General features: G+C 37.0%; 1 protein-coding gene across 1 annotated transcript in view; it reads right to left on the bottom strand.

Moving 5' to 3' along the window:
* The window catches only part of UBR3 (ubiquitin protein ligase E3 component n-recognin 3), a 236238-nt gene that overhangs the window by 82459 nt on the left and 136976 nt on the right, over nt 1–16803 (bottom strand). Inside the window, exons 25-26 of the mRNA XM_066345546.1 lie at nt 5350–5499; nt 581–714 (exon numbers count right to left, since the gene is read on the bottom strand). Of these exons, the coding sequence (XP_066201643.1) occupies nt 581–714; nt 5350–5499 (284 nt within the window). The remainder of the gene's footprint in view (nt 1–580; nt 715–5349; nt 5500–16803) is intronic.

The following is a 16803-nucleotide window of genomic DNA, read 5'->3' as shown; positions in this document are numbered from 1 at the left end:
GAGAGAGAGAAACATCAACTTGTTGTTCCGGACCTGGCTGGATGCTTAGAACACCACCCTGAAGCACAAGGGTTGCTGGCTCACTCCCCAGTCAAGGCACATGTAAGAACAGGTTGATGTTCCTGCCTCTCTCTCCCCTCTCTCTCTTCCTCTAAAATCAATAAAAAAATAAACATTTTTTAAAAATTGTCCCACTTATTCATGCATTCATTCATTGTTTCTTGTATGTGCACTGACAGGGAATCTAATCACAACTTTGGCATATTGGGATGACTCTCCAATCAACTGAGCTAGCCAGCCAGGGCCATATCCTACTTTTTATAGAGTTAATACTTACAATTACATTCTATTGAACTACCTCCCAATAAACAACATTAAAAACAGAGGTATAACATTTAAAACCTGAAATGTTTACTTATTAACAATTTTCCATCTTTTTACTATTCACGTATTTTTTTTCTAATAAACTTCTAGATTCCAAATTACAATGACATTTGTTAGAAGAAAAACCATAAAACTCTGGAGGGATATGACCATGAATTTGCAGACAAAAATACTACTTGATAAAAAGGATACTCACATCCTTAAAATACCGCTGTAAGAGGGAAAGCCTCACATCATGAACTGCTGCACATGTATCCCAAGGGTAAATCTGCTCCTCTTCAGTGATAGGCAGCTTTTTTGGCTCAATGTTGTCACGGCACTGCCCCAAAACTACATGAACAACAGAGATAAGCGCTCATTAAATAACCCACATACAGACCTGACTCACCATAAAAGCTGTTATTTACCACTAGCTACACTGATTTTTAGAGTATTAGAAAAATATTTTTAAAGACCTAAAAAGAGTGATATTCTAGTTTTCTTCTAGAGAGTAAATAAAACTTCAACTATGCCAATATTTAATTTTTAAAATAACACTAAAATATGAATATGAACTCTGGATGGACAAGTAGATCAATGAATGGTTGGATTGATGAAGGATGAATGGTTTCCAAAGTCCATCCTTTAAAAAAGTCTAGAAGCTATGACACTCTAGTATCAATAAACTTCATTTCCAAATACACTATCTCTCATGAAAAGGAAACAGAGATCCTTGGAAAAAAACCAAGCTCCAGGGTTTCAGAAAAGTTCAAGATGAGTCTGAAATTTTGTATAATAAAGAGCAAGGGGTAATTCAAACACTCCATCAGCAGGTCATGAGGACCTAAAAAAGTTCTGACGGGTCAAATTTGAGAAAATTTGAACATTGAAAATAATAATGGTAACAAATAACACATTCATTAATTCAGATGAGGAACATCAAGTAAAAGGGCAAAAGGATAAATCCTACCTCCTTAACCAAGTGATCGCACTTTGCTGGCATCACCAATAATAGGACAAGCTGTCACTGTAAGCCTCATTCTACAGAACTTACTTGGACTCTTTTAAAAGGGCTGGAAAAACTTTAATCTCCTAGATTAAAGGAGACTAAAAAGAAATAGCAACTAAATGCAATGCATGATCTTTCCTTGGCTCTTGTATCAAGAAAAAAAACCTTTGCTTTAAAAAATATTATAACTGTTCCTCACCATATCACAGTTCATTTTTCATGGTCTCACTGTACTGCAGATTTTTATATTGTATATATCTAATTTTGTATCATGGATTTTTTGCTATATTGCAGGATTTTACAGTATATAGGTATTTTTATGTATTTATTATTTTAATTATTTTTGTGGTAAAATAAGCATTTTCCAGCCTAAAAATTGAAAATATAAAAACATTAAAACATATTAAAAGAATATTAAATCGAAATAAAATATGTATGGTATGTTCACTGGTGAGTACCCATATGGAATTTTATATGTTGTTAAAATTATGTAGGTTTAAGAGTGTAGAAAGTGTTTATAAGAGTGTGGGAAATGTTAATAACAGTGTGGGAAGGTTCATAAGAGTGTGGTGAGGGTTTATAAATCCTTAAAATATATGTAAATAATAAAATAAATATAAGTAGCTACTTCACAGATTTTCGCCTATCGCGGAGGTTCTGGAACCTAACCCCCGCAATAGACGAGGGACCACTGTATTGAGACAACCAAGAGAGTCTGAACATAGAATATTATGTTATTCGCATTAAGTTTCTTGGATATGATAATGACATTGTGGTTACATAAAAAATATCCTTGTTCATAGGAGATATAGTCTGAAGTACTTAGGAATAAAAGGTCATAATATCTGCCATTTTCTTTGGAAGGAAGAAAAAGAGAGGGAAAGAATAATAAATAGGATAATATATTAACTATTGGTGAATGTAAGTAAAAGGTATTCAACTTTCCTGTAAACAAAAAAACATTTCAAAGTAAAAAGTTGGGAAAAGAATTATATAGCAAAGGAGAAAAACAAATACTAAAATTGTATAATTGTACAACATCAAAGCACAAAAAAGTGAATGGGGGTATATAAATATATAGTGCCATACATTATTTTAAGATTCAATAAGCATGGGCAGAGCCATTCTTAGGGAAGGGAATGTCAGGCATATCAATGTGGGCCCCAAGTTTTGGAAAGATTTACAGTAGCAGCAGAAAGAGAGAGAACAAGTTAATGTTAGCAAGTAAAATATAATTAATGATGCATAATTCTCTTAGTACACTTCTGGACTGGTTTCCTAAGATTTCACCATGTCTTTATCTGATTTTTCTTTTTAATCAGGTAATGCTGGACTCTTAGAATAAGTTAGAAAGTGTTTCATCTTCTTTTTCTTTTATTTATTTATTTTTTGACAAGTTTGAGAAGAATTGGTGTTAATTATTTAAATGTTTGACAGACCAACCAGTGAAGCTATCTGGTCCTGGGTTTTCATTAGTTAAAATGTTTATGATTATTGATTCAATCTCTTTACTTTTTAAAGGTCTGTTCAAATTTTCTATTTCTTCTGGAATCAGTTTTGGTTGGTTGTTTTTGGAATTTATCCATTTCATCCAGTGCATCAAACTTGTTGACATAAAGTTATTGTAATAGTCTCTTACAGTATTTTTTATTTCTGTAAAGTCTGTAGTAATATCTCCATTTACATTTCTGATTGTAGCTATTTGTGTGTTCTTTCTTTTTTTTTTTGGTCACTCTAGCTTTTGTCAATTTTGATATTTTCAAGACACCAACTTTTGGCTTTTCTGATTCTCCCTAGTGTTTTCCTAGTCTCCATTTCTCTTTGATCTAGTCTTTATTTCCTTCAATTTGCTAGCTCTGGGTTTAACTTGTTCTTATTTTTCTAGTTCTTAAAAGTATAAAGTTAAGTTATTGAGATCTTTTTTTTTCTAATGCCATGAGAGGCAGGGAGACAGAGACAGACTTTCACATGAGCCCCAACTGGGATCCACCCAGCAAGCCCCCTGCTGGGTGATGCTCTGCCCATCTGGGGCTGCTGCTCTGTTGCTCTGCAACCAAGATATTTTAGCACCTGAGGTGAAGTCATGGAGCCATCCTCAGCGCCAGGGGCCAACTTTGTTTGAACCATTCAAGCCATGGCTGCGGAGGAGGAGAGAGAGAGAGAGAGAAAGAGAAAGAGAGAGAGAGAGATGGGGGGTGGAGCAGGTGGTCTCTTTTCCTGTGTGCCCTGACCAGGAATTGAACCTAGGACTTTCACACACCGGACTGACACTCTACTACTGAGCCAATTGGCTCAGGCCAATTTGAGATCATTTTCAATGTATACATTTGCAGTTATAGTCTTCCCTCTGTGCACTCTTTTCACTACAACACATGAGTTTGGGTATGTTATGTTTCCATTTTCATTTGTTACAAAGTACCTTCTAATTTCATTTGTAATTTTTTCTTTGACCCACCGATTGTTTAAGAATGTGTTATTTGGCCTGGCCAGTTTGCTAAATGGATAGTGTTGGCACTGCATACAGATGTTCCTGGGTTTGATTCCCAGTCAGGGCACGCATGAGAAACAACCACCTGCTTCTGTTCCCCTCCCTCCCTCTCCTCCTCTCTCTCTCTTCCCTCTTGCAGCCAGTGGCTCGACTGGCTCAAGCATCAGCCTCAGGCACTGAGGATAGCTCAGCTGATTCGAGCATCGGCCACAGAAAGGGGTTGCCACGTGAATCCTGGTCGGGGTGCATGCAGGTCTTTCTATCTCCCCTCCACTCATTTAAAAGAGAGAGAGAGAGAGAGAGAGAGAGAAGAATGTGTTGTTTAAGTTCCACATATTTGTGAATTTTCCTCCTGATATCAATTTCTAGTTTCATTCCTTGTGGTTAGAAAAGATGGTTTGGATGATTTCAATCTTTTTAAATGTACTGAGACTTGTTTCATGGCCTAATACATGGTCTATCTTGGAGAATGTTACATGTACAATTGAGAAAACTGTATCCTACTATTATTGTTGGATAGTGTTCTACACAAGGTTTTTAGGCTTAATAGATTTAATAGTGTTACTTAAGTGTTTGTTTTATTTTGATCTTCTGTCTAGCTGTTCTATCTATTATTAAAAGTTGGGTATTGCCCAGTAGATAGACCATCCGCCCAGAGTATGAACATCCTGGGTTCAATTCCTGGTCAGAGCACACAAAAGAAGCAACCATCTGCTTCTCCCTGACTCCTCCTTCCCCTTCTCTCCCTCTTCCCCTCCCACAGCCAGTGGCTCAATTGGTTCAAGCATGGCCCCAGGTGCTGAGGATAGCTCTGTGGGAGCACATCAGCCTCAGGTACTAAAAGTAGCTCAGGTACTTGAGCATCTTCCCCAGATGGGATTGCCGGTGGATCCTGGTTGGGGTGCATGCAGGAGTCTACCTCACTGTTTCCCCTCCACTCACCTAAAAAAATAAATAAATAAATAAATTTAAAGTAAGTGAGGCATTAAAGTTTCCAACTATCATGGTAAAACTATTTCTCTCTCCAATTCTATTTTTGCTCCATATATTTTAGGCCTCTGCTGTTTGATGTATATATGTTTATAACTGTTATATCTTTTAACCCTAACCCTACTTCAAAATACTTCAGTATGGGAGAGGATGGAAAGCATTCAGACAAATACTTCAAATTTTTTTTAATGTTTTTGCTAACTATAGATTGGCAAGCATATCAGTCAGCAGGCTAATTTCAAGAATGACAGCTTCTAGTAGCTCAAGATATAAGAACAAAGCTAACTGAATATGCCTTATGCAATTGAAATATTTCAGCTGACAATATTTCTGGAATTAAAATGCTTCTAGATTTTAGAATTATTAAATTTCCAAGAATGCTGAGCTCAGTTATTGGTCACCTAGCACTGGTAACATACCACCACATTTTAAGGAAAAAGGCTATGTAACATATAAAGAGATCTAAAATGTCCTCACTGAAAAATTACTTAGCCTTTACCTGAGGATGCTTGTAACAGCACAACCAATCCTGTAGGTCGGTCTTCAGAGGAAGGGCCACTCTGTCCACAAATAACACAGTCATATACTGCCTCAGAAATTTGTGGTTCTGCTGTGGTGATCTCCATAGGAATATCATTTTCAGGAGAATCTGAGAAGAAAAATCTCTCTTGAATAAAATTATGGAAAAAAATCAAGTTCATATAAGTTTGAGCTTCAATAGCAATAATTTTATATAGTAATAAAATTACAAAAAAAATAAAAATAAAAACCCTTGTTAAAATGTTTACTCAGGAAAAGACCAAAAAATGCAAAGAGTTGATATAATGAAAGATTTTAAATAACATATAGTTAAACACTTCTGATATTATATCAATCACATACAAAATTGAAACAAAAAACAGAGGCAAAGACATTTGTATTAAAAAAAAAACTTTAAAATATTTTAATTTAAGAAAACTGTTAGAATTTTGTTTGTGGCACCTCACAAGGGAAATTTATACCATCACAGCTCTTGGGGGAAAATGGTAATATTTACTAGGGAATAAAAGAGGAACCAATCATTCCTCTTTACTTTCAACTCTAGTGACTATATCTTACAAATAATAATTATCAACGTTTATTTATATAGGTACATCATTTAGATATAACTATATATTAACAAAGCAAAACTACTATAAAAAAAACTACTATAGCAAAACTACTATCTGGTGATGTGATCTTGTTAACAGCAAGAAATAAAATATTAAGTCGGTAATGATTTTCAGATAGAGACTCTTAAATTCATGAAGATCAGCAGTATTGTCCATAGTGGCAAAGAAATGAGTAGAAGAATTGGAAAGATTAGAAAAGCAGAAGTGATTTATGACTTGTTTAAAAGATGAAGGCATATCTAAATAAATATGTAAAAATACATGACAGAAATAGAAAAAAGGAGATGTCAAGTTCAGATATGTTTCATAAAAATTCATGCAGATAAACATAGAAAAATGATAGAAAAAGGGGCAGAAACTTGAAATAAAACATTGGATAAGGCCCATATTAATGGAAATAAAAAAGAAGTCAATAAAGAAATCAGAGAAAATCAGTAACACAGAAATAGAATCAGAACCAGAAAGCTCAATGTCTACAAAAATAAAATTAACCAAAATGAAAATATTTCAAAGGGAAGTACCAAAGCCCATTAAGATTTGACATGTCATTACTGTTTTTTAGGAAGAAAGTTTTAGCACAAAAAAGAGGGGGATGTGTCTGATTGCTCTGAAGTTCAAAGAAGCCTCATTTTCTAATGTTTTATAAAAAGTAAGGCTTGACAGTGCACTAAAGGCATAAATATAAAATATATGACCTCTTTCATGCATAGTAACTTTTATTTGAATTCTGACTTTAATAATTATAGATTTGAGTGTCCTTTTTTGTTTTTTCTTCAAAAAAAATTAAAAGAGTATGTTTTATTTCTTTAAGAAAGAGAAAAACTGTTTCTACATATTCTATAATAAATTTAAAAATATTATTGGTAATTTATGACTGATTTTATCATTCTGGTACATTATATTTGTAATACAGTTAGATTTTCTTCTCACATTCTGTATTCTATCCTAGGACTGACCTCCAATCTCCTAAATGACTTTATATTTGCATACATTAAGATTCACTCTGTTGTCAAGTTCTATGGTTTTTGATAAATGAAGTGTTATGTATTCAAATTTATACCATCATTTAGAATAATTTCACTGCTCTAAAAAAATAATCCCCTGTGTTTCACCTAGTTAGCCCACTTCCAACCCTGGCAACCACTGATTTGTTTACTGTCTCTGGAGTTTGCCTTTTCCAAAATGTCATATAATTAGAAACTTACAGTATACAGCCTAATCAGACTGGCCACGTTCACTAAGCAATAGGTATTTAAAATACATCCATGTTTTCCATGGTTTGATAGTTTGTTCCTTTTAATAACTGAAGAGTATTCCATTGCATAAATGTACCACAGTTTATCCATCTGCTGAAGGAAATCTTGGCTACTTCCAGTTTTGAGTAATTATTATTATTATTATTATTTTATTGAGCGAGAGGCAGGGAGGTAGAGAGACTCCTGCATGCACCCCTGACTGGGATCCACCCGGCATGCCCCCTACTGGGCAATTCTCTGCCCATCTGGGGCTGCTACTCCATTGCTCAGCAACTAAGATATCTTAGCACCCGAGGCAAAGTCATGGAGCCATCCTCAGTTCCCAGGGCCAACTTGCTTGAACCATAGCTGCAGGAGGGGAACAGAGAGAGAGAGAGAGAGAGAAAGAGAGAAAGAGAGAGAGGGAGAGGGAGAGAGAGAGAGAAAGAGAGAAGGGGGGAGAGGGGGAGAGAGAGAGAGAGAGAGAGAGAGAGAGAGAGAGAGAGAGAGAGAAGGAAGGAAGAGAGGCAGAGAAGCTGATGGTCACTTCTACTATGTGACGTGACCAGAAATCGAACTCGAGACTTTCACACGCCGGGCTGACACACTACCGCTGAGCCAACCGGCAAGGGCCCAGTTTTCAGCAATTATGAATAAGGCTTCTATAATGATTCACGTGTAGATTTTTGTGTGGAAATAAATTTTTACATTAATTGGGTATTATCTAAGAGGATGATGGCTGGATTATATTGTAAAACTAAGTTTAGCTTTATAAAAAAATGTCAAATTCCTTAACCAGAAAATTTCAAGAGAAAGAACTTTTTGTACTTTTAACTGGCAACATATGATGGGGGGTATCTGCATTAATTTACATCCCTATAACTCGATATTTTTTAATTATTAGTTAACTATATAAACACTTATTTTCATCAAGTGGCTATGAAAGAATAGATATGCACTGATAATCCAAATTCAAAAACTTAAGTTGGCTGTTACCTGAAGCATTGCTAGTTATAGCAGAATAAAAAGCAAACAGCAAACTGAAAATAAAGTGAATATCCAATAATAGAGACACGGCTGAGTAAATAACTTCATTATGCACTAGTAGAAACTTTTCCTCCCTTCCCTGAAATAAAGAAACACTGAATCAGAGAAGTGGTCCTCAACTTTGGCTGCACATTAGAATCAGCTGGGAGTTTTATGCCTGAGCCCCACTCCCAGATATTCTTCTTTAGCCTATAGTGGAGCCCAAGCACAAACATTATTCTAAGGGGGCTACAATGATTCTGATATGCAGCCAAGGTTGAGAACCATTGAATCAGAACTACTGGAGAAGACTTGGAGGCATTAGTAAGGTAGAGAGCAAGGAAAGGTGATCCCATGTGGTAAACAACCAAAACTCAGGAATGAAAGAAGGGGAGAGGGGAGAGGGAGAGAAAGCAGGAGAACATCATATGAACACAAAATTATTTATATATGATTACATAAATATAGAGAAAAACACAAGAATACACAAAATTGTAACCATGGATCACAGAAAAAGAAAAAGAAACAAACTAAAATAATTTATATTAATCCCATGTATATATGTACATTGCATGTGTGTGCATGTACCTGTGTACATAATGAAATCTAGGATAAAAAGAAATCTGTATGTATTATTTGCAGGAATATTCATGATACATTCATTGTTAAGTAAAAGAAAAAAGAAAGCAAACTTCACAGTATTATGTACAGTATAATTTTATTTCCAGAAAAATACAAACAGATCAACTTATATAATTTTATATGTATTAGTATAAAGCAAGAAAGTCTGTTTATAAATTTATCCCAAAGGAGATTAAAAAGAAAGGTAGGAAGAGATGATTAACCTTGTTTTTATAGAGTTTGATATAATATGTTAAGCATGTTATTACATTTTTTAAAAATATTTTGGCTTAGTACCTACTAGTATGTGTCTCATTTATTAAACAAATAACCAATATATAACTTTTATTTATAGGCTGTACTTTTTTTTTTTTTTTTTTCATTTTTCTGAAGCTGGAAACAGGGAGAGACAGTCAGACAGACTCCCGCATGCGCCCGACCGGGATCCACCCGGCACGCCCACCAGGGGCGACGCTCTGCCCACCAGGGGGCGATGCTCTGCCCATCCTGGGCGTCGCCATGTTGCGACCAGAGCCACTCTAGCGCCTGGGGCAGAGGCCACAGAGCCATCCCCAGCGCCCGGGCCATCTTTGCTCCAATGGAGCCTTGGCTGCGGGAGGGGACGAGAGAGACAGAGAGGAAAGCGCGGCGGAGGGGTGGAGAAGCAAATGGGCGCTTCTCCTGTGTGCCCTGGCTGGGAATCGAACCCGGGTCCTCCGCACGCTAGGCCGACGCTCTACCGCTGAGCCAACCGGCCAGGGCCTAGGCTGTACTTTTTTTAATATACTACACCACAGATGAGTGACTTCAAATAACAGATATAGAACATCCCTCAAAATTGGACAAATTTATATTTACAGCAATCAATGTAAAAAGCATTCTATCTGTGAGATATGCTTTTTAATAATACTATCTATCTCTTGGGTGTGTCTAGACAATCCAATAGAATATGTTTAGCATAATGCCAGGTACACAGTTAAAATACAAATATATGTATCACAATCATCCCTAAAAATTCATACTCTTAGAAGACTCAAAATACAAAAATAAAAAAGTTTATACAATGTATAATATATAAAATTAGAAAAAACTAAAGCCAATTATTTTTTTTTCTATTTTTCTAAAGTAAGAAGCAGGGAGGCAGAGTGACAGACTCCCGCATGCGCCTGACCGGGATCCACCTGGCATGCCCACCAGAAGGCTATGCTCTGCCCATCTGGGGTGTTGCTCAGTTGCAACCGGAGCCATTTTAGCACCTGAGGTGGAGGCCATGGAGCCATCCTCAATGCCCAGGCCAACTCTGCTCCAATGGAGCCTTGGCAGAGGGAGGGGAAGAGAGAAATAAGAGAGAAAAAAGAGGGGGAAGGGTGGAGAAGCAGACAGGCACTTCTCCTGTGTGCCCCAGCTGGGAATCAAACCTGAGACTTCCACACGCCAGGCTGATGCTCTACCACTGAGCCAGCTGGCCAGGGCCATTAAAGCCCAATTATTAAGAGATTATTAAAAAAATTATTAACTGCCTGATCAGGTGGTGGCACAATGGATAGAGTGTCAATCTTGGATGCTGAGGACCCAGGTTTGAAACCCCAAGGTTATCCGTTTTCCACCTTGAGCACAGGCTCACTAGCTTGAGCACAAGGTCGCTGGCTTGAGCATGGGATCATAGACATGACCCCATGGTCACTGGCTTGAGCTCTCGAATGGTTCAAGCAAGTTGACCCTGGGAACTGAGGATGGCTGAATGAACAACTAAAGTGCTGCAACTGAAAGTTGATGCTTCTCATCTCTCTCCCTTCCTGTCTATCTATCCCTATCTGTCCCCCTCTCTAAAAAAGAACAAAAAGAAAGAAAATTATTAACTAAAAATAACAATAGTAATCGTCAATTATTATGAGCCGAGCACTGTGTTTTAAATGTAAAAATACATTCAATCTTCGCAACAACCCTATGAATGTACATACTAATACATTCAATTTCCACAAGAACAGATATTACAGTAGGTCCTCACTCGATGTCATTAATGGATTATGTAACTTAAGAAACATAACATATAAAGAAACTGATTTTATCATAGGCCAATTGATACAAACTAGAGTTAAGTTCCTATAGAATCTCATCAACAGTATAATGAAATGACTTGAAAGAAATACTGTTATTTGAGGACCTACTGTATAAAAATCCCTTTTACCTATGTGGACAGCAATATAAAGAAAAATGAAGTAAATTACTCCAGGCAATGAAGTGGCTGAGATACGAACCTAGGCACCAGGCTCCAGACTCCATGCCCCTAACCCTACACCATGCCACCTCTCCAATCAAGTACAGCCTTTAGAAATTAGACAGCGGTTGGCAAAAGCTGGTTTACAGTTGCTCATATGGAAAATAATACAATAACTAATAAATAATAATACAAGAAGAAACTGTTTCATATACTCACAACTGTACACCTACTGTTGCCTACCCCTGTAGTTGCTAGGAGTTTTAAAACATAGAGATTTTTTTACATTAAAATGTTGAATAAAGTAATAATATTATAAAACTTTTTGACTCCCTCTCCTAAATCTTACTACTTTTTGGGAGGAATGACCTTTTTTGGCAGTAGCCAGGGCACAGGAAGAACAATTGAGAGATCAGGTAGACATCATTGCTAGCAAACAAAGGCAATGCACAGAAGCCATCAAGATAATGATCCCAGTCCTGGTCCTTGCATGCAGTGGCAGTCCTTGCCTGCTGCAGGGGTGATGGGTGAGGTAATCGAGATTCTGAACACTTGGTTTATTTATGTTGTTCATGGCCATTCCAGTGGGATCCTGTGCCATTTAGATTGTATATTTCTTTTATTTATAACTCAGTTCCTTCCCATAGAAATCTTTTTGACCCTGAAAACCCATTTAAGACTTAATTTTCATCCATTACCCAAGATAAAAATTGTAAAGTCATAGTCTCTCATATCCAATTACTATTTGCATGTGACATTATATATTATGTTATTATTAACACCTGAGGTACTACCTGGCAATAGTACAGATAGAATTTAATCTTAGTCTAGTCCTCTGCTTCATCTGTCAGATTCCTTATGTCTTCTTGCCTTATTTCCTATCTTGTTGCAAGAATGTAAACATTCTGTGGTTGCTTCTTTCTTATTTTGCCTTTCTCTTTGTGTATAAGGAATGTTTTTCTAAGATTTTTAGTCTAGTAATGTAACACAGAATGTTTCAAATTTATAACACATAGTACTTTTCAAACCATCTAATCAATTTTATTAGTTAAAAATTTAACAACAAAAGCTTTCCTCTCTGAATGCAACAGATTTCTGCTCTGGGATTAGTACTCTTAACTAATTTGTTTAATGCCTTTCTGTGGTTATCAAGTTTCCTATGTGAAAAGACTCACCTCTGCATTTTTTTTTCATTTCCCCCCCCCAATCACTAATCCCATTATTAATTTTAACTAGTCATCAGGGTGTAGGAGTCAAGATGTGAAATTATAACCTTGATCCATTAAAGTTCATTAGATAGAGCCCTGGCCGGTTGGCTCAGCGGTAGAGCATCGGCCTAGCGTGCGGAGGACCCAGGTTCGATTCCCGGCCAGGGCACATAGGAGAAGCGCCCATTTGCTTCTCCACCCCTCCGCCGCGCTTTCCTCTCTGTCTCTCTCTTCCCCTCCCGCAGCCAAGGCTCCATTGGAGCAACGATGGCCCGGGCGCTGGGGTTGGCTCTGTGGCCTCTGCCTCAGGCGCTAGAGTGGCTCTGGTCGCAATATGGCGACGCCCAGGATGGGCAGAGCATCGCCCCCTGGGGGGCAGAGCACCGCCCATGGTGGGCGTGCCGGGTGGATCCCGGTCGGGCGCATGCGGGAGTCTGTCTGACTGTCTCTCCCTGTTTCCAGCTTCAGAAAAATGAAAAAAAAAAAAAAAAAAAAAAAAAAAAAAAGTTCATTAGATAGAGATGGCTGAAATTTAACAGAAATGAGGCCCAAGTAAAATGCTTAATATAAATAATTTAGGCCTTGGCCAATTTTATATAGTGTCAACCTGGCGTACGGATGTCCCAGGTTCAATTCTGGACAGGGCACACAGAAAAAGTGACCACCTGCTACTCTCTCCCTCTCCCCCCCCTTCCTCTTCCCCTCCTGTAGCCAGTGGCCCAATTAGTTTGAGCGTCAGCCCTGGGCGCTGAGGATAGATCTGTTGGTCCAAGGGTCAGCTTCAGGTGCTAAAAATAACTCAGTTGATTTCAGTATCAGCCCCGGACTGGGGTTGCCTAGCGGATCCCAGTCGGAGGTGCATGCGAGAGTCTGCCTCACTATCTCTCTTTCTCTCCATGTTTGAAATTTTTCTTAAAATACTACATGTGTGCCTGACCAGGCAGTGGCAATAGACCGTCAGACTAGGATGCTGAGGACCCAGGTTTGAAACCCTGAGGTCACTGGCTTGAGCACAAGATCACCAGCTTGAGCACAAGGTCACTGGCTTAAGTGTGGGATCATAGACATGACACCATGGTTGCTGGTTTGAGCCCAAGGTCACATGCTTGAGCAAGGGTCACTCACTCTGCTATAGCCCCCCAGGTCAAGGCACATATGAGAAAGCAATCAATGAACAACTAAGGAGCTGCAACAAAGAATTGATGCTTCTCATCTCTTTCCCTTCCTGTCAGTCCTTGTCTGTCCCTTGCTCTCTCTCTCTCTCCACACTAAAAATAAATAAACAAACAAATAAATAAATAGAAATTGCCTTGTGCAATTACCTCATTTTGGTTAAAAAAAAAAAGGCATTTATATGCAATATAAACTTGTAAAAAATCTGTAAAGATACAAGCTAGGTTAGGAAATCTGGTTGAAGAACATTATTATTTTATTTTTGATTATATGTGTTTTCTAAGTAACTATAATAAAAATTTAATGCTTTTATAACAGTAATTTTAATTTTACTCTAATTATAATAAAAGGATTGAGTTGTAGAAGAGAATTTCACCAACCAACAAGAGATGTCAGTAAAATTTCTGAGCTATTGGAGGAGGTAGAGACATGCTGACAAATGACAGAAGCCATAATAGCTGCAACCACTTATGTATTATGAGAAAGTTACAAAAATGACTTGTCCATTAGAATGTCAACTCTGAGCTGAGAATAAGCCAGTGATCCCGAAAAAGGGAAACATAAGGAAACATAAGTATAACACTTTATACTTATGTTTAAGATAAGTATACTTATGTTTCTGAAGATATTGTAATTAATTGAAGGACTATATGCAGAACTCATTACTCAGCAACTGAACAGAGCATTCAGGTGGCTTGGCATTTACCTCAGAAGGAAAAAAGAAAAGAAAAAGACTATCCTTCTCCAAAACCTGAGTTAAGTTGCTTGGAGAGTGCTGGAGTTTCTAGGTGAGTGTTAACATATGGGGGTCCAAACATACCAGTCTGCTGTCCTCCGACCCAGATCTGAGTCTGACATGTCAACATGCCTCACCCATCTATACAGGCTAAACACAACAAGGATCAAACCTATTTACACCTCAACAGAGTAAACCCAAATTAGCTACCCAGACCACCTTTCCAGGACAATCAAGGATTCTCAAGCAAATGAAGAAAATAGCAACATTAAAGACTAATAAATTTTAAAGTGATTCAGAAGTATAAAGGATAATTTAGAGAGGAAGAGAGAGAGCTAACACATTTAGGAAAATGTGAAAAGGAGTATCTATAGACAAAGAACAGATACTGGAGAAAAGAAATCTCTAAGCACGTAAAGCATACAAACAGATAAGTGATAAAACATTAAAAGATCAAGCCAAAAGATCCAATATACAACTAGGAGGACTCCCATAAAAAGAAAATGAAGAATATAAAAGGAAAAAAGTATTGTAATAGTTCTCTATTGCTCTTTTAACACATTATCCCCAACATTTAGCAGCTTAAACTAACATTTATCTCAGTTTCTGAGGGTCAGGAATCTGGGATCAGCCTGGGCTTAACTGGGGTTAGAAGTTTCACATCTAAACTCACATGACTATTGGCCAGAGACCTCAGTCACTTACCACATAGGACTCTCCATAGGGTTGCTCACAATATGGCAGCTGTCTTTCCCCAGAATAAATAATCCAAGAGAAAGAAAAAACAATCAGAGCAGAAGCCACCGTGTCTTTTATAACCTAATCTCAGAGAAGCAGACCATCACTTCTGCCACATTCCAGTGGACATGTATACCAATTCTGGGGCAATATGGGAGAGGAGTTCACAGGGCATAAACACCAGGAGGCGTGGATCACCGAAGGTCATCTTGGAGGATGACTATACTAGTTATCAAGAAATTCATAGGAAAAATTTTTCTCAGAACTTCAAAGATTTAAATCTTCAGACTGAAAGACCCACTAAGTACAAAGGAGAATGAAAAAAAAGATCTTCCTACATACAAATCATAAAATTTCAGATCTCTAATAATCAGACAATTGTAAAAGTGTCACATAAAAGGGGAAAACAATGCTCACCTACAAAAAAAATAAAAATCAAACTATCACCAGCCTTCTCATCAATTAAATGACAAAAGACAAGGGAATACTGCCTTAACAATTGCGACAGAAAATGTCTATCAACCTGAAATCCTACATTCATCCAAGTGAATAATCAAGCATGAAAGAAAACTAAGGTCCCATCCAGCTATATATAAAGAATCAGAAAGATTAGCCTCCACACTATCATTATCAGCAATACACTTGAGACTGCACTCCAATAAAACGAGACCAAAAAAAGAGATGATACAAGATTCAGGCAACTCCAGATCAACCCTATAAGAGGAAAATCCCAAGGCAATAGCTGTACAGCATGTCTTCAAAGCAAATGGACCAGACTGGAACAGAATAACACACAAAGGACACTATTATTGAGTGATCATAAAGATGCATTAATTAAGGAAAAAGTGCAGCCGGGAACTTCTGGAAAAACAAAAGACAATATAAAAATGTAATGTCCCAGATAGAAATGAGTAAAGGTTGGTATATTTTAGCAACTGAGAGAGACTAAGAAAAAAGGCTATATACTAAATACAATCTCCTTTAAGTGGTCTAGGAGTCACGCCACTGGGCTAAAAAAAAGTAAATGCACCTTAGCACACTACTAGCCCTGCCTCAACAACATTCAGAAAGCCATATTAGTTGTTTTTCAACTTTAAGAGTCAACCTTTATATGAAAGACATGGTTGCAACTGCAAAACAAAATATCAGCAACCTTAACAACTTAAAAGTAAACAAGTAACTGATAAAAGGTGGAAGACAAAGATGAGGAAAGCAAAAATGAAAGGAAAGATAGGGATACTTATTAGTTTATTTTATATAAAGGGGTATAAAGATGCAACAAAGGGGTAGAGATGCAACAATTAATAGATATTATAATTATATTTAATATGTAAAAATATATATAATTATCAATATTTGGAAAGAATTAAAAGAAGAGATGGAGAAAGGGAGAGTAGTACAATAAACTAAATTCTCATCTTTCATATAAGAAAGTCAGCTGATACTAAGTTAATCCAAAAAACAAAATTTAAGTATTCTTTACATCAAAGTTATATTCTGAACATAAACTCCACTGTTGATGGTTTAGAAGACACTATGTTAAATCTGGACTGACCCCCACTCCACACCTCTTCTAAACATTGGTTATGTGTGCTTATGTGCACAAAAGCATGAAAATGTATATGCAGGTTTGAATGCACAGATGTGTATGCCTTATGCAACTAAAATATACTGCTCACAAAAATTAGGGGATATTTCAAAATGAATATGAAGCAATAAAAAAAGCATTTGATTTTTTTTTTATTAAACAAGGACATCAGAAAAGCAAATGACAGTCAAAGAAAGTTGTTTGATTTTGAAAATGAGATGCAAAACCAACTTTTATTTCTTTGGTGAAAATGCACTAT

This window comes from Saccopteryx leptura, chromosome 7 (genome assembly GCF_036850995.1).
Source record: "Saccopteryx leptura isolate mSacLep1 chromosome 7, mSacLep1_pri_phased_curated, whole genome shotgun sequence".
Lineage (NCBI taxonomy): Eukaryota > Metazoa > Chordata > Mammalia > Chiroptera > Emballonuridae > Saccopteryx > Saccopteryx leptura.
The sequence above is the reverse complement of the archived record's forward strand: the minus strand, read 5'-3'. Positions and strand labels throughout refer to the sequence as shown.